The 26,669-nt window shown below is 42.6% G+C and overlaps 1 protein-coding gene across 1 annotated transcript in view; it reads left to right on the plus strand.

The window, feature by feature from the left end:
- Window positions 1–285: 285 nt before the first annotated feature.
- The window catches only part of PPTC7 (protein phosphatase targeting COQ7), a 44,407-nt gene continuing 18,023 nt past the window's right edge, over window positions 286–26,669 (plus strand). The window contains exons 1-2 of the mRNA XM_066370945.1: window positions 286–857; window positions 26,242–26,421. Of these exons, the coding sequence (XP_066227042.1) occupies window positions 635–857; window positions 26,242–26,421 (403 nt within the window). The 5' untranslated portion in view covers window positions 286–634. The remainder of the gene's footprint in view (window positions 858–26,241; window positions 26,422–26,669) is intronic.

Here is a 26,669-nt window from a genome sequence, read left to right on the forward strand (position 1 = left end):
TCTTTCAGGTTTTCTTTAACGAAATGATGAGGTTATTTAAAACAATAGCCTTTAAAATATACGGTTAAAAGAAAGGAGAAGACTTTCAAACAGCCCACCTTAATTCTCAATAATTTAGATACCGAGTCTGGGAAATCCTCCGAAGTCCTGGATGCTAGGTAATGAAGTAAAAAGCGACTACAACTACCAAGAGTCATTGCATCCTCACCCTCCGCGCACACTCGACCTCCGTGACTACATAAGGCCCCTAGTCCTAGGGGGCGGGGCTTGGTCATAAACTGCGAATAGTGGGCGGGGTTAGGGCGTGGCTACGGAGGGGGCGGTGCTCCCGGTGAGGCCCGGAACACGCTAGTGGAGCGGAAGATGGCGGCGGCGGCGGTGGCTGCAGCTTGGACCCCAGTGGGGCTGAGGCGGAGGTGCCGCCGGCTTTGACCTCGCTCTGGCTCCGGTGCGCGCGGCGGAGCGTGTGCGAGGCTCCGCGCGGCGGGCACGGGCGGCGGCAGCGACCGCGCGCCGCCCCGAAGAGCGCCCCGGCGGCGGCGCCGCGGCTGCGGCTGAGGAGCGAGCCGGCTCCGGGCCTCCGCGTCCTCCTGCTCCCCCGGCCCCGCGCCTCCTCGGGGGGGCGGCGGCGGCAATGTTCTCGGTCCTGTCGTACGGGCGGCTGGTGGCCCGCGCCGTGCTCGGCGGCCTCTCGCAGACCGACCCCAGGGCCGGCGGCGGCGGCGGCGGCGACTACGGCTTGGTGACGGCTGGCTGCGGCTTCGGCAAAGACTTCCGTAAGGGCCTCCTGAAGAAGGGTGCGTGCTACGGGGACGATGCGTGCTTCGTGGCTCGGCACCGGTCGGCGGACGTCCTGGGTGAGTGCCCCGGCCCGCGACCCCTACCCTACCCCACCTCTCCCCACCCCGACCCGGATCCGCCTTCTGGGGACTCCCCTGCCCGGGACTTCCCCATGCTTGGGGCGGCGAGGGCAGCCCGAGCGCTCGGAGTAGCGCTCAGACACGTAAGGGGCCGCCGTGCCCAGCTCCCAGAGCTGCGCTTTCCGCCTGACCAACCCCCACTTTACAGACAGGGAAACTGAGGTGCAGAGCAGCGAGCCACGTGCTCAAGGTCACACAGCCTGGGAATGTGACCCGTGTGTTCGAGCTCGGAGCCGCACTCTTAGTCACTTGGCTGTGCCAGCCCCGGGCGACCTCGTCCCCACCCCACCCCCACCGCCGGCGACACCTGCAGGCTCCGAACCTCGCTCTTGTTCTCCTCCCTCCCGCCTCCCTCCGCGTGTCCCGGGGATCCCTGCTTCTCCGCCTGCTCCTGACGCCGTGGCCCGGCCGGGGCCCCAGGGATCCCGAGTCGACGGACGGCCGTGAGCCCAGACAACCCGGCCGCATTTTTCCACCGCCTCAGTCGTAACCACATCTCCATTCCTTCCTTTCCCCAGTCTCGCAGTGGGAGCCCCAGGCCTGGTGAAAAACACCCACCCACTCGCAGTGCATTATCCCAAACTGATCTTGTTCTCTTGAGGTCACCTGGGGTGAAAGAGAGTCTCCTTGACCCAAAAATAGGTTGGTCAAACCCTCTTCTAGACTGCAGCCAAGGAAGCCTGGAGAATTGGTTCAAGCCTTTCAGGCCACAGGTGCTTCCCAAAGCCTATTCCAATTACGCCTTTGTGGGTGGGAGATTGGGACAAGAGCTTGCAGAAAGGGCCTGATATAATTCACAAACTTGACCGTAAGGTAGTCTGTAGAGACAACACATTTGCTGTAGAATCGTGGACCATTCTCTCTTTTACGAAAGCATTTTGAAATTGAAGGGCATGCTGTCATTGAACTTGGGTTCAAATGTCACTTTGGTTTCACTTCTCAGGTGAGATTGAGTTTTTGATTCCTTTCAATTTCATATGCTGAAGCAGTGCTTGGCATCGGAACAAATGGTCCTGTAACTTTTTATGACAATAATTACTTTTTAATTTGATCTTAGAATAACTGCCTATTATCTTTGCTTCTACTACATGTAATGTTTGTGAACACAGAACAGGAAAGGTTGTTCGCAGTTTAATTTATGAGTGACCCCATTACCTGAGTTGAAAAAGTCACTTAATGTTTTGGCAAGACTCTTGATGTTAAAACTTTAAAAGAGAAGGGACTCCTTACAGGGGTCTCCAAACTTTTTACACCGGGGGCCAGTTCATTGCCCCTCAGACCGTTGAAGGGTCGCTACATACAGTGCTCCTCTCACTGACCACCAGTGAAAGAGGTGCCCCTTCCGGAAGTGCGGCAGGGCCGGATAAATGGCCTCAGGGGGCCGCAGTTTGGGGACGCCTGCTAGAAGGTTGAGGAGCTTGCAGATTGAAATCCTACGAATCTGAAGTCAGTTTGACCCTGACTCGGTATCTTTTTAAAAGAGCAGTCATGACCTGTGGTGGCGCAGTGGGATCAAGTGTCGACCTGGAACGCTGAGGTTGCCTGTTCAATACCCTGGGCTTGCCTGGTCAAGGCACATATGGGAGTTGATGCTTCCTGCTCCTCCCCCTTCTCTCTCTCTCTCTCTCCTCTCTGAAAATTGAATAAATAAAATCTTTTTTAAAAAAAATAATAAAAAAAAATAAAAGCAGTCAGTGGCTATCTTTTTTCCATTACATTTGGAAGCACTTCATTCACTCAATGAGCTTGTGACCTGTGCTGCTTTTTCAAATTGCAGTCACAGTGCAACAAGGAATGGGCCACTAAGGTTCCCCCTTATAAATCTGCTATGTGCTGGCTTTTATGAAAGATTTATGAAGTTTTGGTCAAACCCATTCTGAAAAAAGTCTAACCATAACATTCTGGCAGAAACCTGGCCTAGTTTGGTGCACAGCTTTGCAATTTACTAACCCTGTGATCTGTGGTTTTGGGCAAGAGTCTCTCAACTCATGTTTCTCATCTACAGTAGAGGATGAAGGGAGTGGACTCTCTGACCCTCAAGAACTTCTGGCTATCAGATCATATTTTTTTGTTTTGTAATGATGGCACCCTTTGTTATTCTGCACCTCAAATAACAGCCATTACTTCCTGTATTATTCACATGGGCACTTACAGTAGATTTCTTCTGTTTTATATTTGGCTCTAAACCAGTGGGTCGTAACTTTCCCAGGTTCTGAGAAATTTTGAGTGCCCAAGATCTCATTCAGGGACTTCATTGACCTCATGAAGTCCAACTGTATACTATCTAGAGGTCCATGCATGAGTACCAGATTAAGAACCACAGCTCTATAGCCCTCCTGAAAGGAATGCTGCCATAGCATCTTCAGCCATATTTGACAGAGAGCCATTTTATGCATTCATTGGTTGATTCTTAATTTAAAAAAAAAGTATTAATTGATTTTAGAGAGAGATGAAGGGAGTAAAAGAGTGAGACAGAAAGATGTATATGTGCCCTGACTGAGCATTGAACCTGCAACCTTGGCATAAGGGGATGACACTCTAACACGACCAGGGCGACAAAGAGCCATAATAGGTGTGTGTGTATTTTGTGTGCAAATCAAGGGGAACAGGTTCTCTAGGACTGTCCTGTTTTGGAGGAGCTCTTCTGGAAAGCCATCTTGGAAGCCACCTGAAACAACTTCTGAGTTGGCCTCATTTATCTATGGCTTTCACAAACCAGTAGGTATGATGGCAACTCTACCATGCAGGTTTGATTATCCCTTGCTGTAAAAGAGGTGATGAGTCTTAGCGGGGGCCTTTAATTCTGCTATTTACTGTGGAAGTTAGGGTTGTAAATTTAATTGTGTCAAAAGGTTATGTTAGGCCCTGGCTGGTTGGCTCAGTGGTAGAGTGTCGGCCTGGCGTGTAGGAGTCCAGGTTCGATTCCTGGCCAGGACACACAGGAGAAACACCCATCTGCTTCTCCACCCCTTCCCCTCTCCTTCCTCTCTGTTTCTCTTCCCCTCCCGCAGCCAAGGCTCCATTGGAGCAAAGTTGGCCCGGGCGCTGAGGATGGCTCCATGGCCTCTGCCTCAGGCACTAGAATGGCTCTGGTTGCAACAGAGCAACGCCCCAGATGGGTAGAGCATCGCCCCCTGGTGGGCGTGCCGGGTGGATCCCGGTCGGGCGCATGCGGGAGTCTGTCTGACTGCCTTCCCGTTTCCAACTTCAGAAAAATACAAAAAAAGAAAAAAAAAAAAAGGTTATGTTGAATAATAGTGTCATGTTGACCCTCAGTGTTTTAACCTTCTAGTTCTATAGATAACTCATATTCTTTGGATTGGCATTGTTTATTGCTCAGTATCTGTGGAACTCATTCATGGTCATCTAGGACTGCTTGACTGTGGAATGAAAGCTGTTTAGTTCTTTCTGTATTGGAAAGAGAAAGCTGTTTTATTTCTTTAATTTAGAATTGATCTATCCTATTAGTCATGCAGTGACCAAAAGTACTTGGTACTTTACAGCATTTTTGTAGAGTTCCCACTGGATTTCTTTTAGGACAAACCAACTATGATGGGTGTGGTGAGACACAGGAACCACTCCTCTCCCCTGGAAAATTGGCCAAGGTGCTTTCTCTTTATTAGGTCCAACAGGAGTAAACCAGAACCAGCAGAAACTGTGTGCACTTCTCTTTTTCCTTCTTCCCTGTGGTTAGTAGTTCTCTTACTCTGTGGTATGTATGCCTAGGTATACAAAAATATCAGAGCTGCCTAGTGTGTAATTGCTGGGCCTCCCACAGCCCTAAGCTACTTAACAATAGAGTCAAAGCCTGTTGAGAGTTGTAAGGCCTAGTAACCTTGGAGTCCAGTTCTTTCATTTTACTGTTGAGAAAACAGGCCTACAGAGGGTCAAATGACTTTGCTAAGGTTACTCCGCTAGTTAGTGGCAGATCTAGGACTAGCACCAAGACTCCCCATTCCAGTCATCTCCGTTATAGCACTGGTTAAGTGCTTTCTTGACAAGATAGGTGAATTCAAAACCAGTCTGTCTTCTGGTACTGTTTGTCCTAATGCTTTTCCTGCTTAAGGGTGTGGGTTTGTGTGTGTCTGTACAACTTCTTTATTCACTATATGACTCATAATTAAAATGCAACAAAAGCCTTTCCTGCACACTAAACCACAGTTTACTGAAACCACTTGTTTAAAGAATGGCAGCATAGTCCATGCCTTGTAAATTATGACCTCTGAATATCATGGTGTTGTAAAGTAATTCTTATAAAACTGTGAGATGTTTATTTAAGCTTGATTTAACTTGAAACTTAAAAAAAAATGAAAACAATTTTATATTCTAGCCTTTGGATCTGATTTTGATTGTGGCCAGGATTGTGGCCAAGTATTTTTGTGAGTAACACCAGTCTTAAAAGTAGTTGTTGAGGCCCTGGCCAGTTGGCTCAGCGGTAGAGCGTCGGCCTGGCGTGCAGGGGACCCGGGTTCAATTCCCGGCCAGGGCACATAGGAGAAGCGCCCATTTGCTTCCCCCCCCCCCTCCTTCCTCTCTGTCTCTCTCTTCCCCTCCCGCAGCCAAGGCTCCATTGGAGCAAAGATGGCCCGGGCGCTGGAGATGGCTCCTTGGCCTCTGCCCCAGGCGCTAGAGTGGCTCTGGTCGCTGCAGAGCGACCCCCGGAGGGGCAGAGCATCGCCCCCTGGTGGGCAGAGCATCACCCCCTTATTAGCCTTTAAAGAAGTCCTCTTTGGAATTTCCCTCAGCGAGATTTCAAGCTGTATCAGGAAACCAGTCTTGTTAATATATAGTCATAATTCTTTTTCTTTTTTTATTCAGTGAGAGGAGGGGAGGCAGAGAGACAGACTCCTGCATGCACTCCCCCCACCGGGATCCACCCTGCAAGCCCACTAGGGGGCTATGTTCTGCCCATCTGGGGTGTTGCTCTGTTGCCCAGCAACTGAGCTCTTCTTAGAGTCTGAGGCAGAGGCCATGGAGCCATTCTCAGCTGCCCCCCTCACTCCCAGCCAACTTGCTCCAATAGAACCATGGCTGCAGGAAGGTAGGAGAAGAGAGGGGGAGAGAGAAAGAGAAAGAGAGAGAGAAGTGAGAGGGAGAGGGGTGGAGAAGCAGATGAGTGCCTCTCCTGTGTGCCCTGACTGGGAATCGAATCCAGGACATCCACAGGCTAGGCCAATGCTCTACCACTGAGCCAACCAGCCAGGGCCCATGATTTTTTGAAAGTCAGAACTTTCATACTTATCTTCCTGTTGACAGCAGTCATAATCCTGATTGAATTTTTAAACTTGAGATATGTAATTCACTTGCTATATCACTCACCTTTCAAAGTAAAAAATTTAATGGCATTTGGTATATTCACAAAGTTGTGCAACCACCACCATTAACTAGTTTCAAAACTCCAAAAGAAACTCTACCCATTAGAAATCACTTCCTACTCTGTCCTTCCTGAACCCCTGACAAGAGTAAATTCTGACTATAGATTTGCCTATTTTGGACATTTCATATAAATGGAATCATAATAAGTGCTTTTATTTTTATTTTTATTTTTTGGTGAAAAGAGGGGAGATAGTGAGGCATGTGAACTGATCGGGATCCACCCAGGAAACCCATCTGGGGCCAATGCTTGAGTACCAAGATATTTTTAGCACCTGAGGCTGATGTGCTCCAATGGAACTATCCTTAGCACCTGGTGCCATGCTTGAACCAGCCCAGCCACTGGCTGTGGGAGGGAAGAGGGTGAAGGAAAGTGGGGGAGAAGCAGATTGTTGCTTCTGTGTGCCCTGACCAGGAATCCAACCCAGGACATCCATACACTAGGCTGACGCTCTGTCCACTGAGCCACTGGCCAGGGCCAATATGTGCTCTTTTATGTCTGGCTTTTTCACTTAGTATATTGTCAACATTCACCCACCCATTGTAGTATTTATCAGTACTTCATTCCTTTTTATGGCTGAATAATATTCCATTGTATGGACATACCACATTTTGTTCATTCATCTATTAATGGACATTGCGTAATTTTCACTTTTTGGCTGTTGTGAATAATGCTGCTATGACACATTCATGTACAGGCTTTTTATGAACATATATATATTTTCCATTCTCTTGAGTATGTATCTACAAGTGGAATTGTTTGGTTATATTGTAACTGTGTAACTATGAAGAATATAGTTTTAATACAGTTCTATATAGTTATAATGTAATTATTCAAGGGAAATATTTTAAAATGGTAAAAATCAGGTATGTAAATTCTAAGATTGCAGTACTTTAAATATACCTGATTTCGTGAAAATCTATGAGCTTTCAAGAGAAAATTGTAGAATGGTAAGAAGTATGAGAATTAATGGGTTTAGTAAAAGAACTTTTTAGGATTTATAGAGACAGTAGGGTTTAAGAAGCTGCTGACGAAAAAAACATTACTGACTAGTTGCTGTCTGACTTTTCTGATTCTTAGGTTCTTATAAGGTACATTATTTTTAAAGTCATGTCATCATTTGTTGTACTGCCAGAGCTATTTTTTCCTTTGGTCACCATCTTTTTAAGAAACCATGCTGTGAATGAGATTTATTTTCTTTGCAAGTATTCTTTAAATTTAATTTTTTTTTCAATTACAGTTTACATTCAATATTTACTTTGTTCACAATCTTTAATCTAGAGAGTCTCGAATTTAGTTTTGTTTTCTAAATTCCAGCTTTTCTCTCAATTTGTTAATATCCTTAAAGGATTCTAGGTGAATCTTTTTTGTAGAGCAAGTAAAATTTTAAAAGTATAGCTTTTTATACTTTTCAGAAAATACCTTTTTGTAAAAGAGTTATACATTGTAGCAGAAGGTGGGAAGCAGATGTTAGCTGGTCCTGGTAGGAGTTTTTAGTGGAGGGGAGGAGACCTGGACGGGAGGAGGCTGTGGCATGAACTTTAGCACTGCTTTTTGAAACTGGGCAATATAACCTGAATGGTTGCAACAGTATCCAAATGGAGTTTATACTCCTGTGTGACTCAAGAGGAGTCACTACACCCGGTCAGAGTATTTGACCTACAACTGTGTCCTTTGAATAAATGCTTATGTCAACTTCAAGCCAAATGTCAAATTCATTTTGCTTGGGTCCCTGTGCTTATTTGGGGGGTAAGGACCTCACCTGGGGCTTTAGGTTCAGAATTTTCAGGAAAATGCTTTGGAAAAGTAATTTAAGAATATTTTCTTTCCAAATAAATTTGACATTCAAACCAGAAATCCTAGCCAGTTTTAAAATGGTGCACCTTGTGATTTTTTTCCCTTTCAAACGTAGTGTTAACTTTTGGTTTCATTTTATAAATTGGTGCCTTGGATTCTTTTTTATGTCGTTAATAATAAAATTTAGTGATCTGGCCCTGGCCGGTTGGCTCAGTGGTAGAGCGTCGGCCTGGCGTGCGGAAGTCCCGGGTTCGATTCCCAGCCAGCAGGGCACACAGGAGAAGCGCCTATCTGCTTCTCCACCCCTCCCCCTCTCCTTCCTCTCTGTCTCTCTCTTCCCCCTCCCGCAGCCGAGGCTCCATTGGAGCAAAGATGGCCTGGGCGCTGGAGATGGCTCCTTGGCCTCTGCCCCAGGCGCTAGAGTGGCTCTGGTCGCAACAGAGTGACCCCCGGGAGGGGCAGAGCATCGCCCCCTGGTGGGCATGCCGGGTGCATCCCGGTCGGGCGCATGCGGGAGTCTGTCTGTCTCTCCCCGTTTCCAGCTTCAGAAAAATACAAAAAAAAAAAAAAAAATTTAGTGATCTATCTTTTTTGGGAGTTGTTGAATATTTTAAAAATCTGATAGTTTTCTATCTCCCTGAGATCCAAAATAATTTGTTTCCTATTAAACAATTCACAGAATTCACAGAATTGCACCTATACATCAGGACCTTTTGCAAAAAGATGACCCACTGCAGAGAGCATGGGGCTATTAACACACACTCATTTAAACTTGAGTTGGCAAGTGTTACAGCTCTTCCAATTTAGTTTAAAATTTAAAAAAAGAAAAGATGCTAAATGCTTTGGGATAAAATCTCAAACAGGATTTTTTGGTGGATTGGGGTGTGTGGGGAGAGAGGGCAACAGAAGTTTTCTTTAAAGAGTGAAATATTTAACTGTATTTCTTTTCAGCATTTATTCAATATCTGACACAAAATATGGTTCATCTTATCAGTGCTTTAGATTTTATGATACATTGTTGTTTTACTTTATTTAATCTTTTAACTATGAAATAACTGCTTTTTATCTCCACTTAATCTGTGTTTGTTTTCTCATCTATAAAGTTAACTCATCAATAAGGTCAGTACAGCATAGCTGGGACTTGAACTTAAGATTTCTGCTTGCATGTCTAGTGCTTTTAAATATATGGTTTTGTTTTATGCATATAAAAGTATAAAAAAGTAACACATGTTCCGAAAAGCACAGTCTAAAACACCTGTAACTTACAACTTGGCTATAGTCAGTGTGGTTTCAATCAGCCTTTGTGTATATACAATCTATGTATATGCATTATTGAATGAAATTGGGTTAATATGTATTGTTGGGGACCGAATAAATAAACAGGGTATTTTTGCAATTTGGACAGAGGTGCTGGGCCCAAACCCCACCTCATTTGCCTCGTTAACAAAGAGCTACACCTGATTCTCATTTGTCTCACCCATGTTCTCCGGAGGAGGCTGGAAGTTAGTTTCTTATTAGTGTAAAGTAGATTTGGATGGTATGGTGGGGGGGTTGTCTTTGAGTTGCCTTGGAAACTTAATTGAATTGTTGATGGCCACATTTTTTCTATGAATAAAAGTGGATGTGGCCCTGGCCGGTTGGCTCAGTGGTAGAGCGTTGGCCTGGGGTGCAGGAGTCCCGGGGCATACAGGAGAAGCGCCCATCTGCTTCTCCACTCCTCCCCCTCTCCTTCCTCTCTGTCTCTCTCTTCCCCTCCTGCAGCCAGGGCTCCATTGGAGCAGGAATGGCCCGGGCGCTGGGGATGGCTCTGTGGCCTCTGCCTTGGGCCCTGGAGTGGCTCTGAATGCAACAGAGCAGCGCCCCAGAGGGGCAGAGCATCGCCCCCTGGTGTGGGCATGCCGGGTGGATCCCGGTCAGGCGCATGTGGGAGTCTGTCTGACAGACAGACTGCCTCCCCGTTTCCAGCTTCGAAAAAATGAAAAAAAAAAAAAAAAGTGGATGTGTTTCTCGGAGCAGGCACGTTACAGCTAAGGAACAGTAGAGACTGTTTGCCGTGGTGTCCACCTGAACCTATCTGTATAAATATATATATCTTTAAGTCCCTGTCTATTATCATTTATTTCAATTCCACTCCTTTTCCCGTTCGGGACCCCAGTATATACTTGTTGTGGCTGGACCGCGACAATGAATCCTGCTCTGTGGCATTATTTTATGTAATGTAAATTTTGAGTGTATTTCCGTACTGATAAGCATCATACTTCATTGAGTATATTGTCCATAATTTCTCTAACCAGACTTCTATTTTTAGTTATTTAGATTATAGTCAATTTTCTCTTATAAGTAACACTAGAATAAGTGTGTCTGCATCTGAATATTTCCTTAGGATAAATTTCTTAGAGAGGAATTCCTGGGAGTCAAAGGTTAGGAACATTTGCAAGGCCTCTGATATAAATAATAGCATTAGATCCCTCCAGAAAAGTTATGCTAATTTATATACTTTTCTAATTGCTATGAAATTGCTTAGCAGTAAGCTTATTGTTGATCCTGAGTCTGTCACACTTGACAATTTATAAATTTACTAGGTTCTTAAACATTTGTTTTTGAGGTAAATAAGTTTGTTGCAGGTGAATAGTTCTAGAATTGATTGAATTGTTAGTATGAATCCCAAGAACTACAAAATGACTGCAAAAACTTTGCCAGAGACTACAAAAGTGATTTACTACAGAGTGCTTTCTGTTGAAAGACCTAGGACTATTTTGACTTAGGCTAATTTCATACATTTTTGCACTGAGTTTTCTTTTACTCATTAACAGACTATTTTGAAAAGAAAGGGAATTTCTTTTTGTACTACTATGACTGTACATTTTGATCTTTCAAGGATGCCATCATTCAGTAAGTTTTTTGATGCCATCATCCAGTAAGTTTTTTGGCTTACCAGGATTAGTTTGTGCTTTCATTTGAAGTAGATGCAAAAGGTTAGCAGTGTTGAATGAAGCAAACAAAAAGTGCTTCTGTTTTCACATCATTGTTTATAAGAAAATAGATTTGAGCTATTTGCATAAGAACTAGAAAACTGTGCATGGCCTGCCTCTAGGTTGATTAGTAATATGGTCATCAGTGTTTCTATGAAATGAGAAATGTCTTATGTTTGCGTTGTTTGAAAAATCCACTTCTCTTGGTTCTGTAGCGGCAACTTTGATCTTATCATTGTTTTTCTTGTTCATGTACTCCAAATTCACTGAACAGTCAATTAGTGGTGTTTGGATAACAAGGTTAGTGTGTTTTGTGAGTACATTCTGCATATACAAAGTAATTTACAGATCATTTGAATTTACTGGTAATTTAATATTAATCTATAACTTTATCAGAATTTTTTTTTTAAGATTTTTATTGATTTTACAAAGAGAAAGGGGTGCATGGCTCGAGAAGTATCAACTCATAGTTGCTTCACTTTAGTTGTTCATTGATTGCTTGTCATATGTGCCTTGACCGGGCAAGCCCAGGGCTTCAAACCAGTGACCTCAGCATTCCAGGTCAAGGCTTTATCCACTGTGCTACCACAGGTCAGGCTTATAATTTTTATCAGAATATCAAATTGAAAAGTGGTTGACCTGACTTTTTGTTAGACGCTTAAAGGAGAAAAACTTTTACATCTTAGGTGGTTAAAATAGTCTTTTTTTTTTTTTTTTTACAGAGACAGAGTCAGAGAGAGGGATAGATAGGGACAGACAGACAGGAACAGAGAGATGAGAAGCATCATCATTAGTTTTTCGTTGTGCATTGCGACACCTTAGTTGTTCATTGATTGCTTTCTCATATGTGCCTTGACCGCAGGCCTTCAGCAGACTGAGTAACCCCTTGCTCAAGCCAGCGACCTTGGGTCCAAGCTGGTGAGCTTTTGCTCAAACCAGATGAGCCTGCACTCAAGCTGGCGACCTCAGGGTCTCGAACCTGGTTCCTCGGCATCCCAGTCCAACACTCTATCCACTGTGCCACCGCCTGGTCAGGCAGTCTCCCTTTTCTTGCAGTGTGACTTAGAATCCTCAAATCTTACTTAAGAAAAAGGAACTCTTTTTTTTTTTTTTTTTTAAGAGACGGGGAGAGAGTCAGAGAGAGGGATAGATAAGGACAGACAGACAGGAGTGGAGAGAGATGAGAAGCATCAATCATCAGGTTTTCGTTGCGACACCTTAGTTCATTGATTGCTTCTCATATGTGCCTTGACCTTGGGGCTACAGCAGACCAAGTAACCCCTTGCTCGAGCCAGCGACCTTGGGTCCAAGCTGGTGAGCTTTTGTTCAAACCAAATGAGCCCATGCCCAAGCTGGCGACCTCGGGGTCTCGAACCTGGGTCTTCCACATCCCAGTCCGTCGCACTATCCACTGCGCCACCGCTTGGTCAGGCAGAAAAAGGAACTCAAGAGAATTTGTCCTCCTGCTCCTTATTTTACAGATGAGAAAACTAAAGCTTAGAGAAGTGTTTTGACCAGTATTCTACAGCCAGTTAGTGGCAGTTAAGCTGGGAGTGGTGTCATCTCCAAACCACTTTTCAAGGCTCTTTCAATCACTTTTTTTTTTTTTCCTTTTTTTCTTTTTTTCATTTTTCTGAAGCTGGAAACAGGGAGAGACAGTCAGACAGACTCCCGCATGCGCCCGACCAGGATCCACCCGGCACGCCCACCATGGGGCGATGCTCTGCCCATCCTGGGCGTCGCCATGTTGCGACCAGAGCCACTCTAGCACCTGAGGCAGAGGCCACAGAGCCATCCCCAGCGCCCTGGCCATCTTTGCTCCAATGGAGCCTTGGCTGTGGGAGGGGAAGAGAGAGACAGAGAGGAAAGCGCGGCGGAGGGGTGGAGAAGCAAATGGGCGCTTCTCCTGTGTGCCCTGGCCGGGAATCAATCACTTTTGACTATGAGGGAAGCACCTTGTAGCCACTTTCAACCCAGGGAACAATACATTGTGCAACTCTAGGATAACATAATGAGTTCATTCTCTTTTTGTAGTTCTCAATTATAGTTGGTATACTAGGGTGTTGTTGGTATTCTTTTTAGTACAGTCAACTGAATTCATTGTTGGTTGGTTGTTTCCTGTTTAGACCCTGACAGGTGCTGTGGATAAGACCAAGAACAAAGATTTCAGCGCTGAAGTTTCATATGCCAGTGAAGGTATAAAAGAATAGTATAAAAGAATACATACACAGTAGGTGTTGTTGAAGCATGGAGTCAGGCCTCAAGAGATGGGTAAATGGAAGCAAATGAGGTGAAGAACGGTAAGGCTCCCCAGATTGAGAGATCAGCAAGAGCACAGAAAACTTCCCAAACAGTAGCTGTTTATGGCTAGACAGGAGTTTGGACTGGTTGGGTAGGGATAGGAAGGCAGTTGAGAATTGATGTTAGATAATAGATTGAGACCAAATCTTCGAGGGGCACAATTGCCATGTTAAGGATTTGGGTATTGTTTTGTTTCTTTGGTAGGAAGCTCTAGATGTTTTTGCTTTTGTTGTTTTATGTTTGGTTTGGTTGTTTTGAAGAGGCAGCACATTCAAATGGTACAGAATTCAGAAGATGTTCAAAATTCAGAACCGTACACAGTGAAGTTTTGCTATTACCCTGATCTAGCTGCAAAATTCCCCCAAAAGAACCAGTGATACCAGTTTCTTGTATAACCTTCTAAAGAATGTTTTTAAATATACAAGTAAGTATATATATACATGGAAGGTATTTGACTAGAAGAGTAACATGAACATCGCAATCTTGTTACAAAAAAAAAAAAATGATAGCGGGTGTAATGGGAGAACAGGAGGGAAAGACCAGTTAGGAATCTCCTGCAAGAGTGATTGCTAGAAAGGGCTTTAATGGGTTGGACTGCCGTTAATCAGATTAGGAAATTCAAGAGAAGGATCAAGTTTGGGAATGGAAGACGGGAATTGCTTGGTGCAAAAAGGCATTCAGAGACAGAGTCACCTGGCTTGTAGTATGCTTGCGTCCAGCTGGCCTTTACTAAGGAAATGTGTAGGCTCGTTTTATTACTAGTTGTTAACAATTTCCCATTTAAAATGAGAAATTTGTAAGTCTGAACTATGGCATATAGTAAGCAGCATGCATTTAAGAGGTATTTGTTAAATAAGGTTACTTCAGAGTCAATTCTGGCAGTGGTATAATAAGCATTTACCTGGGGGTCAAGTTTCTCTCCTCTTAGAGTTCTAACTATCTGTATTACTTGCATTTGTACTATATCCATATTAGGCAAAAACAGAGAAATGCCTGTCTCTTTAACCTCCTCCTCCACAACTCAAGTTCCTTCAATACTTTTATCATTCTTTCAACTAGATGTAATTTGATCTTTCTTGTTTTTATTTTTATTTGTGCATATTTCCTTTGTTTTATTATAGCCGTTTATCTTTTCTTAATTCTTTTCTAAGTGAGAGGAGGGGAGAAAGACAGACTCCTGCATGCGCCCCGACTGGGATCCACCTGGCACCCCCTCTTCATCTGTGGCCACTCTCAACCTAGCCGTCTTTTTTTTTTCTTTTTTTTTTTTATACAGAGACAGAGAGAGAGTCAGAGAGAGGGACAGACAGACAGGAATGGAGAGAGATGAGAAGCATCAATCATCAGTTTCTCGTTGCGACACCTTAGTTGTTCATTGATTGCTTTCTCATATGTGCCTTGACCGTGGGCCTTCAGCAGACTGAGTAACCCCTTGCTTGAGCCAGCGACCTTGGGTCCAAGCTGGTAAGCTTTGCTCAAATCAGTTGAGCCCGCACTCAAGCTGGCGACCTCGGGGTCTCGAACCTGGGTCCTCCGGATCCCAGTCCAATGCTCTATCCACTGCACCACCGCCTGGTAGGCTCAACCTAGCCATCTTTAGCACCCGAAGCCTAAGCTCCATAGAGCCATCCTCAGTGCCCAGGGCCTATGCGCTTGAACCAGTCAAGCCATGGCTGCGGGAGGGGAATAGAGAGGGAGAGAGAGAGAGGAGGAGGAGGAGAGGGTTGGAGAAGCAGATGGTCACCTCTCCTGTGTCCCAACTAGGAATCGAACCCGGGACATCACATGCCAGGCTGATGCTCTACCACAGAGCCAACCAGCCAGATAGCCAGATAACCTCTCCAAACCTCCTTTCCCTACCACAATCACTACAACTTGATTTTAAGTTCCTGTGGGCAGGAAGTCTTTTATTATACGTAAATCCCTTAGCTGCCTTTCACCACAATGCCTTAGACATAGAAGATGTTCAATAAAATGTATTGAATAACTTTAATATTGAATGTAAGTATAAAATATAGTTGTAACTGGATTTATAGTTTTTGTCATACCTTCCATGAAGGTAACATGCATTCATTACCAAAAAATAGGAAAGTGAGGAAAATAAAAAGAAGGGAAAAAATTACTTGTCCTACCATTCAAAGATCATTACTTAATTGAAAATATAATTGGTGTTAAGAAAGTAAGTGTTCTACACTTGGGTGGCTTATTCAAAGGAATTATGTTCTCATTTAAAAGGGGGTGGTGGTGGTTAGTGTTTGAGCCAGGGCTACATGTGACTCTTCCAGAGGGTGATATTTTAGTGAATGCCAGCTCTTATTTTTATAGAAGAGTGAAGGAAGCAGGGGTTAAATGGTATCCTCTTCAGGGTTAGGTCAAGGAGATATAGCTTAATTGTTATAAATATTAGGTTAACCTTTAAGACCAGAAATCTAGATCTAATCTTATAAACAGGAAAATTTATCTCTTAGTCTAAAGGGCCAATACAAATAGGCACCCATCAGATAGCTGAACTTTAGTTGCTATTACTTTCTTATTTAAATGTTAAATTACTAAGTGTTATATAACATTTCCTAATATCAGGAAACTTAACAAGCCTCATTATTAATAGAAGCCCTTAATTCTGTAACACACTAAGGGCCCTCCTTCTTCTCTTCATAATTTACCATAAGTGTGACCCCCAGATGATTTGTCTGTTGTTTCCTCCTAAATGCTAACAGCGTTTAGCATTTCAAGAAGATACTGTTGCAGTTCAAAAGAATGAAGTGACCTTTTCTATGACTTCACCTTCAACTCTGCAGTTTGTGTGGCAGGGAGGCAGTGATTCATACCCAAGTCTGTAGGATATCCAAGGTCCCCAAGCCACAGTTGATCCTAAACACATTATTCCACGTTAAATATTTGGTATTTAGACAGGAGAATTAAAGTTAGAGGAATAACATTTTTATTTTTAAAAGGTTGACTGAGTTTTTTTTGCTTTACACTATTGTTTCTTAATCCTCTTTACAGCATTTTGGCTGCTTTTTAAGACAAAGCAACTGCCCAGAGTAGTCTGGAAATTACCATCTGTAGTTAATGAGGTATTCTGGACAATAGGTATGACTGTGTGTATGTATGCATGTGCATTTTAACTTAATTAATAAGTAATTTTATGATTACTAAGCTAGAAAGGAATAGCAATTTTGTTTGAAATTCTAAGACATAAAATAGACACTTTGTTCCTGATCTGAGCTTATATTTGAGTTTTGTTAGCTGTCCTGAACAGTTCCCTTTTTTTTTTTTTTTTTGGTAGAATTTTAGTTTTGTGCTTATAGGTTCCATTTTCGCACATTTTATCACATAGTTGAACCTTTCTTCCTTTCTATCCTTTCAGCTTCATTGCCTTAGTTATTTTTAAAATTTATTTACTTATTTACTTTTAGAGAGAGAGGAAGGGACAGCAAGAGAAACATCGATTTGTTTTTCTACTTATTTATGCATTCATTGGTTGAGCCTTAGTTTTTGCGTTAGCTGATCTGCTTAGAGATCTCACGTTCTTGACATATACTTTGTCCCTGGAGAAGGAGAAGATGCAGGTTGCATTGTGAATAATGCAGAGTTGCTTTGGGGAAACTTCTTGCAAAGGGAATATCACTTGCTTGTTACAGCAGGAAAAACATCATAATTTATATAATTTCATCTCTAGAGAAATGAAGGGACTATAAGTCAAAGCAAATTGTACTTTTTTTAAAATAATTCAACTGTTGAAAATATTTTTTCAGTAATCCTGCTTTTTGTTCTCTTTGGGATAATTATTTGCAGATATATTTTACAGTCTGAATCACAGGGGAGTGTTCTTAATGCTCAAATAGTTGAGGCTTCAGAAATGTTGATACAAATGTGATCTGTTCCATTGGCTAGAAATTGAATTTATACTCTGATCTCGTTTTTCTCTAGCTATAAAGCACCATGTTGTGATGCCTCTAGACAAATAAAGCTGACTTTGAGAACACTAGATTATAGATTTGAAGAAGAGCCTTGGCATTGGAAAGGAAGCTCTCTGTAGCACTGCAATAAATAACTGCCTAAACAGCTGCCTTATTAGATGAACACTCGCTGCAGAAAGTGTGAAAGCAGATTCTTATCCCTCTGAGTACAGAGGGTCTCATGCTACTTTTATTAGTCAGCTCTTGTGATCCAACCAGATTCTTACTCAATTTCTCCTCTGGAGTTTCAGTTCACTATCAGGTACCCATCTTAGTATAGATGTTTCACCGATGGAAAAACAATCCCTGCAGAACTGTCTTGCTTCATTAGAGGGTAAGGCTGACTGTAAAATGCTCCAAGATCATCAACGATGCAAAGAATAAAGCTGTTCCTTTAGGATACTACTTAATATTTGAAATTATGCAAAAACTAAATTTTTCTTCACTGATGCTTATATTAAAATTGAAATCGAGTATAACTTTTTTCTGGAAAATGTTGGCATTGTAACTAGTTGCATGTCAATCTGGGGATCAGTGTAGTTGGGAGGGTTTAGAAAGAATGCCAACCTCATGGTGGCTGATAATGGGGGACAGTGCTGAAAAGACTCAGGCTGATGTTGACTCTTCAGAGTCTTTTAAAGGAGAGTCTTTTGCAACTACAGTGTGGTGGCTGTATGCAATCGGAAAGATAGGATTTTAGTACAGCAAAATTTTGTTTTTATATGCTTATAACTAAAGCAAAACAAAAATGTGTTAATTAGAAAATTGGCTATCACTTTTAAGAATTTTATTGTAGCCTGACCAGGTTACAATATTGTAGCGCAGTGGATAGGGTGTCGGACTGTGATGTGGAGGTCCCAGGTTCGAGACCCCGAGGTTGCCAGCTTGAGCCCAAGGTCGCTGGCTCGAGCAAGGGGTCACTTAGCCCCCCTGCTGTAGCCCCACAGTCAAGGCACGGATGAGAAAGCAATCAATGAACAACTAAGGAGACTAAGGAGCCACAATGAAGAATTGATACCTCTCCTCTCTCTCCCTTCCTGTCTGTCTGTCCCTATCTGACTTGACTCTCTCTGTCTCTGTTGCAAAAAAATAAAATAAAAAAACAGTCCATGAAAAACATAAAATATTATATAAAACTTATATTTTTTAATTGATTATTTTCCACTTCATAAACTAACATTTACCCATAAATTACACAACTAAAGGAATCTTCTGTGTCTGGTAGTCTCCTCTCAGCCTTTTGCTCAGCTATTTCAGGTATATAACCATTACTTAATCTAATAATGGTTTTAATTGGATTTTGGGTCAAAGGAAACACTTAAGCTAGACTGAGAGCTGACAGAATGTTATTAATGGAGACATGATTACAGTGAATTAAAGGGAGTGGCTTCTCTATTCAGTGTAAACCTTTATCTTGGCATTCAAGTGTTTCCAGGTAGCTCAGCACACCTTTTCATCTGCACCTCTCTTCACCTCTAAAGAAATTGTATCATTCGGATAAACTGGATTACTTGGTCTTAAACTTATTTAATCAGTTATCATATCTGTAATTGTATTTGATGCTTAGAGTAAGAATGCAGTTCACAAATGAGCTATTGGGCCAGGAATTCTCATTCCTAAAATAAGATCTCCTTGAATTAATGCCTTGATTTTATTACTCTATTACTCTCCCTGAACATCTCATCTTGCCCCTCTGGTGTCAATTCCTGATCTTTGTCAGAGATCTGGCACTGATTGCCTTTCCAGCTGCAGGCACATAGTTCCTGACTTCATACAAAACATTTCCTCAAAAAATGCCCCTCTGGTGTCCTGGCCGGATCGGTTGGTTGGTAGAGCATTGTTTTGAAGCACAGCTGTTACCTGTTTAACACCAGGGCACATACAGGAACAGATCGATGTTTCTATCTCTCTCTCTCCCTTCTTCTCTAAAATAATAAATAAATAAAATTTTAAGTGCCCTGCTTGGACCTGAAACTTGGCACACAAAGACAGAATTCAAAATGTTCTGAAGGCATTTCCACCCCTTTCCCATCTGGAGAATCATCTATTCAATACTCATTCCTGAAATTCAAAAATCTAGTAATATATTTTTTTTATAGAGCCCAGTTGTCTTTTCTATTTATTCCTTTGTATTTTCAGTGATTGTCTAGTCTACTCTTCTCAATACCTCTAACCTAAAATCTTGCAGCTGACTCCTGATCTCTTACCTCTCCCAGCTCATTCTCTCTACTGCTCAGGGTTATTGTTCTAAAACAGGGGTCCTCAAACTACGGTCCTTGCGGCCCCCTAAGGCCATTTATCCGGCCCCGCTGCACTTCAGGAAGGGGCAGCTCTTTCATTGGTGGTCAGTGAGAGGAGTGTAGTTCCCATTGAAATACTGGTCAATTTGTTGATTTAAATTTACTTGTTCTTGCCCTGGCCGGTTGGCTCAGTGGTAGAGCGTCGGCCTGGCGTGCAGAAGTCCCGGGTTCGATTCCCGGCCAGGGCACACAGGAGAAGCGCCCATTTGCTTCTCCACCCCTCCCCCTCTCCTTCCTCTCTGTCTCTCTCTTTCCCTCCCGCAGCCAAGGCTCCATTGGAGCAAAGATGGCCCGGGCGCTGAGGATGGCTCCTTGGCCTCTGCCCCAGGTGCTAGAGTGGCTCTGGTTGCAACAGAGCATTGCCCCCTGGTGGACAGAGCCTCGCCCCTGGTGGGCGTGCCGGGTGGATCCTGGTCGGGCGCATGCGGGAGTCTGTCTGACTCTCTCCCCCCCCCCTTGTTTCCAGCTTCAGAAAAATACAAAAAAAAATTACTTGTTCTTTATTTTAAATATTGTATTTGTTCCTGTTTTGTTTTTTTACTTTAAGATATGTACAGTGTGCATAGGGATTTGTTCATAGTTTTTTTTTATAGTCCGGCCCTCCAATGGTCTGAGAGTGAACTGGCCCCCTATGTAAAAGGTTTGGGGACCCCTGTTCTAAAATGTAGATTGGGTTAGATCACATGTATTGAGAAACCTTACTGACTTTTTTTTTTCTCTGAAGCCGGAAACGGGGAGAGACAGTCAGACAGACTCCCGCATGCGTCCAACCGGGATCCACCCGGCACGCCCACCAGGGGCGATGCTCTGCCCACCAGGGGGCGATGCTCTGTCCCTTCAGGGCGTCCCTCTGCCGCGACCAGAGCCACTCTAGCGCCTGGGGCAGAGGCCAAGGAGCCATCCCCAGCACCTGGGCCATCTTTGCTCCAATGGAGCCTTGGCTGCGGGAGGGGAAGAGAGAGACAGAGAGGAAGGAGGGGGCGGTGGAGAAGCAAATGGGTGCTTCTCCTATGTGCCCTGGCCGGGAATCGAACCCAGGTCCCCGCACGCCAGGACAACGCTCTACCGCTGAGCCAACCGGCCAGGGCTCTTACTGACTTTTTACTATCTATAGCAGTACTGTCCTGCAGAAATACACTGTAAACTACATATGTAACATTAAATTTTCTAGTCGCCACATTAAAAAAGTAAAATTAAACAGATACAGTTAATTTCAATTTATTTATTCTGCTATATCTAAAAAAATTTCCCCTGACCTGTGGTCGTGCAATGGATAAAGCATAGACCTGGAATGCTTAGGTCGCTGGTCAAGGCATATATGGGAGTTGATGCTTCTGCTCCTCCCCCCCTTCTCTCTCTCTCTCTCTCTCTCTCTCTCTCTCTCTCTCCCCCCTTTCTCTTTCTTTCCCCCCTCCCTCTCTTTCTCTTCTCTAAAATGAATAAATAAAATATTTAAAAATAAATTTTAAAAAATGTCAGCATGTTTAGTACAGAACTATTACTAAGACATTTACTTTTGCCTGACCAGGCGGTGGTGCAGTGGATAGAGCGTCGGACTGGGATGTGAAGGACCCAGGTTTGAGACTGCGAGGTCACCAGCTTGAGCGCGGGCTCATCTGGTTTGAGCAAGGGGTTACTCGGTCTGCTTAAGGCCCATGGTCAAGGCACATATGAGAAAGCAATCAATGAACAACTAAGGTGTTACAACGAAAAACTGATGATTGATGCTTCTCATCTCTCTTCGTTCCTGTCTGTCTGTCCCTGTCTATCCCTCTCTCTGACTCTGCCTCTGTAAAAAAAAAAAGAAAAGAAAAAGACATTTACTTTTTGTGTTTGTTTTGGTGCTGTATTATTGGAATACAGAATGTGTTTTACATTTAACAGCACATCTCACTCAGTCCAAACCACATTTCAAACTCAGTAGCCACATGTGGCTAGTGCTTCCATATTGGACGGCACAGGTCAATCGCATAAAGCTTAAAGTTCTTGATCTGCAATTTTGGGCCTTCCACAATTTCAGCTACTGCTCTCAATATTTCAACTTCTCCCCACTCACCCAAGCCCTGGCTATAGCTAATTGTCTGCCATTGTTTTTTTTTCATTACTCTTCCCTGTCTATGGAAATTACCTTCCTGAACCTAACTGAATGCCACTTCTAAGTGAATTATGTCTTGCTCCATTTTTTCAGTGCCATAAGCATTAACTGCTTGCTCTTGACCCTTCTGTAGCAGCGTTAATTGGAGCCGTTTGTCTAGTTCCTGTGTGAGTAGTCTAGCTGTCAACTAGAGCTTCTCAGCGGTAGGATATGTCTCCTTCAGTCCTCTATTTCTAGTGTTCACTGTGCCCTCCTTTTGCTCTTAGGGATATTTTTTTACCTTTGCTGTTTGATATATTTGGTATCTTAAGCAATCCTTCCTTTAACAGTTGTTATTTTACCTCTAAATGAAATTTTCTTTTATATATGGATTCCATTGTTTAAAAGGTATTCTCTCTTTTTGTGGATTAAAGCTTTTGCTTGTGCAAAAGAAGAAATATTCATTTCCTTGTAGAACTAAGTGCCTAATGTGAATTAAACTAGGTTTCAGATGTACATTTGGAAGGTTATTCTGGTTTTAGCCTGGTTCTAATCCCAAATATGATATAACTTGTTCTTTGTAAGTAAATTATATATGTATGTGAAGGCTTCTCCCCCCCACTGCTTTATTGAAAAGTTTATATATTTTTTTAAATTTCTTTTTCCCTTAGAGATTTAGCCAGTGGTTTTGCCTGAGTTCTTTTTCCCATATGAAAGCAAACAGGTGCATGAAAGGTTGCGCTCTATTCTGGGAGAAATCTGATTAATGTTGAAGGGCTGTGTCAGGTCAGACTTTATAACCTGCTGACACATTATTTAATGAGTGCCAGGATCAACTCTCAACATTATCTCAGATTTTAATGATATTTTTGTGAAGGGCATTTGTAGATCAAACCAGTTTGTATTTAAAGTTAATTGTGGTTCTTAGATCAAAGACTGGTTAAAAGGAAATTCTTTCCTCGAACAGGCAGTAGTTTGAAAGAGTGATGATTCATTAGATGAAGTTTCAGGGATTATAATTGCATTCTGTGCTTTAACATAAATTGTTGCATTTAAATCCATAGTAAAATCTTAACCTCCGTGATATAAAAATTCCTTAAAGGTAGTGTCTTACTTTATTTAATATTTATAGTAATAGTTTATTTACTATTTAAATTCACTTAAGAATTTCCAGGTATCCTTCCAAGTGCACAGAAAAAAAGTGATACTTCTTTATTTAGGGTAGAACTGTCATCCTCCTTGTTACTCCCTCCCCCTGCTGCCCCCAACACCCACCCCACCCCACCCAACCCATCCAGTGCACCCTTTTGTTTCATTGGATCCCAAATCCCTGCACTCTACCTGCACTGCCTCCATTTCACAGTTGAGCTACTGAGACTCCTGACCCATCCCTGCTTTCCATTCTTGCTCTCCACACAGCAGGCAGAAGGATCGTTTTTCTTATTATCATTGTTACTCTTTAAACTTTGTATAATGGAAACTCTCAAATGTATATCCAAGTAGAGAGATAAGTACGCCTCTCTTTCAACTTCAATTATTCATTCATAGCCATCTTGTTTCATCTACTCCTCCATCACTTCTCCCTCCCCCCATTATTTTGAAACAAATCCAGACATCCAGTCTAATCAACTAATGTGTAATTGCCACAGAGTGAAATTTGGCTTACTGGTTGGTCACAAAAAGTGGGGAAAGTTGCTGCGCCATTAATGATATTTTCTACCCTCTTTACTGTCTTCCAGTTCTCTTTCCTCTCATTTTTTTCTCAGTATGTGTTCCATTTCTGTATGATAAATGTCATAGTTAGAAAAATAGTTTTACATATCTGTTTCATATTAAGCTAGTTTTTCAGGGATGTTTTATAGGCACTCTTCTACTTTTGTACCAAATATATTCTTTAAAATGTGTATGAGAGTTGAATGTACAAAAGATATAAATATGTATTTGGGGAGTATTTTTTGTGCAGAAAACCTTAGAGATTATAAAATGTTTAATATTTTAATTATAAAAACCAATAGATGTTCATTATAAAAATAAAATTGAAGCAATATAGAACAAATATGAAGTAAAAACTGAAATCTCCCATTCATTAAGGAATTGCTTTCAGTCTGTTATTTCCAAAACAAGTATTAATATTTTTTATAGATCCTTCTAGAAAGGTTCATATATGGTCTTTTAAAACCTTAATATTATATATATTTGACATTTTCCCCCCCCTCTCAAGTTTGTTTGAATATAGTAGATTGATTTTAATGTTGAACAGTTAGTTAGTTTTTGTTTTTTTTAGCTTGGTGTTTTTTAAAGGAGTGAATAGGAGATGGTATGATATTGACTCTGATGTCTTATTGACTTTCTTGAACACTAATTTCCTCTTTTTTTGTTTTTGTTCTTGTTTTTGTATTTTTTCCTAAGTGAGAAGCTGGGAGGCAGACAGACTCCCACATGAGCCTGACCGGGATCCACCCGGCATGCCCACCAGGGGGCAATGCTCTGCCCATCTGGGGCGTAGCTCCATTGTAACTAGAGCTGTTCTAGAGCCTGAAGCAGAGGCCTTGGAGCCATCCTCAGCGCCTGGGCCAACATTGCTCCAATGGAGCTTGGCTGCGGGAGGGGAAGAGAGAGATAGAAGGGAGAGGGCAAAGGGTGGAGAAGCAAATGGGTGTGTCTCCTGTGTGCCCTGACCAGGAATCGAACCCAGGACTTCCACATGCCGGCCAACGCTCTACCACTGAGCCAGCCGGCAGGGCCACTAATTTCCTCTTGATAAAGAAGTCTCACACAGACTAAACCTATCAACAACTCTATGGACCCATGAAAATCTATATTATGTTTCTATTGGACAGTGCTGTCCAATAGAAACATAATATGAGTTACATATGTCATATGAAGCTTCCTAATATACACCTTAATTAAAAAGAAAGATATCTGGCCGGGTAGCTGAGTTGGTTAAAGTGTCATCCTGATACACCAAGGTTGCGAGTTTAGTTCCCAGTCAGGGCACATACAAGAATCAACCAGTGGGTGCATAAGTAAGTAGGACAACATATCGATGTTTCTGTCACTCTATCCTTCTCCTCTGCCCTCTCCCACTTCTCCTCTCTTTCTCTCAAATCAATTTTTAAAAATTGCAAAGAAACAGGTAAAATTAATTGCAATATGATTTTATTTTTTGTATTTTTCTGAAGTGAGAAGCAGAAAGGCAGAGAGACAGACTCTTTCATGCGCCCAACCGGGATCCACCTGGCATGCCCACCAAGGGGTGATGCTCGGCCCATCTGGGGCATTGCAACCAGAGCCATTCTACGGCATGAGGCAAGGCCATGGCCCGCAGGGCAACTTGCTCCAATGGAGCCTTGGCTGCGAGAAAGGAAGAGAGAGATAGAAGGGAGAGGAGGAAGGGTGGAGAAACGGATGGGCACTTCTCGTGTGTGCCCTGACCGGGAATTGAACCTGGGACTTCCACACGCTGGGTCGACGCTCTACCACTGAGCCAACTGGCCAGGGTGCAATATGTATTCCTTTTAGCATATTATATCCCAAATATTATTTCAACATGTAATCAATATAAAAATTAATGAGATAGTTAACCCTTTTTTATGCCAAGTTTCCAAAATGTAGCATGCATTTTATACTTTGAGCGCACCTTACTTTGGATCAGCCCCATTTCAAGAAGTCAGTGGCCACGTGCTAGTGGCCATTATGTTGTAAAGCTCAGCCCTGTACAGGATAGTGGTTGCCTCTGAGGGAGGAGGATAGTGAATGGGAAATATTCTTAATTTCTTTTTTTTTTAATTGAGAGAAATGGAGATGATGAGGCAGATTCCTGCATGTGCCCCAACTAGGATCCACCCTCGGGGCCGATGCTCAGACCAGCCGAAATATCCTCAGCGCCGGGGTTGACACTTGCACCAGTTGTGCCACTGGCTGCAAGAGGGGAAGAGAGAGAGAAGAGGAAGAGGGAGGGGGAGAGAAGCAGATGGTCACTTCTCCTGTGTTCCCTGACTGGGGATCAAACTCGGGATATCTACACACCAAGGTGACACTCTTTCTACTGAGCCAGGGCCTTAAATTTGTTCTTTATTTTACAGTTATTGTCCAATACTTGAAGTTAAAAGTTTGCTGCTTTTAATATTCTTAAGGATCGCCAGCTCTGGATCATTTGCATTTCACTAGCATCAGTACATTTTTCTTTTAAAAAAAATCGTTTTCCATTCTTATAAAGTACAACGAAGATTAATAACACAAATATTTCTATACAAAGATGACAATCCTACTGAAATTAAACTCTTGGCTGGTAGACAATGCCACCCTGTGGTAGCTCACATGTTTATCCATCCATATATGAGAGATCAAATTCCAGGTAGAAAATATGACTAAGTAGTATTAGTATATAATACATTAAACTTGAGCACTTTTTATTCTGAATTTCAGGGTAAATACGTATGTATATTAGTATGTAGTAAAATGAATTGTCAGTAGGAGATGGGTAGGAATCCCTGAGACGTTGGTAAGAACATCTTTTAAATGTAACTTTTCTTTTTTAGGGGTTGCAGATGGTGTAGGAGGATGGAGAGACTATGGAGTTGATCCGTCTCAGTTCTCAGGGACCTTAATGCGAACATGTGAACGGTTAGTAAAAGAAGGACGTTTTGTCCCAAGTAATCCCATTGGAATCCTCACCACAAGCTACTGTGAGTTGCTGCAAAATAAAGTACCTTTGCTTGGTAAGTAGATACCCTATGTGCTTTTCTCTCTAAAGATGCCCAGGAGATGGTTAACAACAAAAAAAAGCTATCAAATACTTACTACTTACTTACAAAATACTACTGTTTAGAGAAAATGTAAATACATAGAACCACTTTGGAAAGCAATTTGGAATTACAGAATGAAGTTAAACATTACCAAATAGTATGCCCCGGTAGTTTCACTTCTAGGTCTGTACTCTACCCTAAAGAAACTCTTGCACATCTGT

Source organism: Saccopteryx leptura, chromosome 2 (assembly GCF_036850995.1).
Source record: "Saccopteryx leptura isolate mSacLep1 chromosome 2, mSacLep1_pri_phased_curated, whole genome shotgun sequence".
In the NCBI taxonomy this organism is placed as follows: domain Eukaryota; kingdom Metazoa; phylum Chordata; class Mammalia; order Chiroptera; family Emballonuridae; genus Saccopteryx; species Saccopteryx leptura.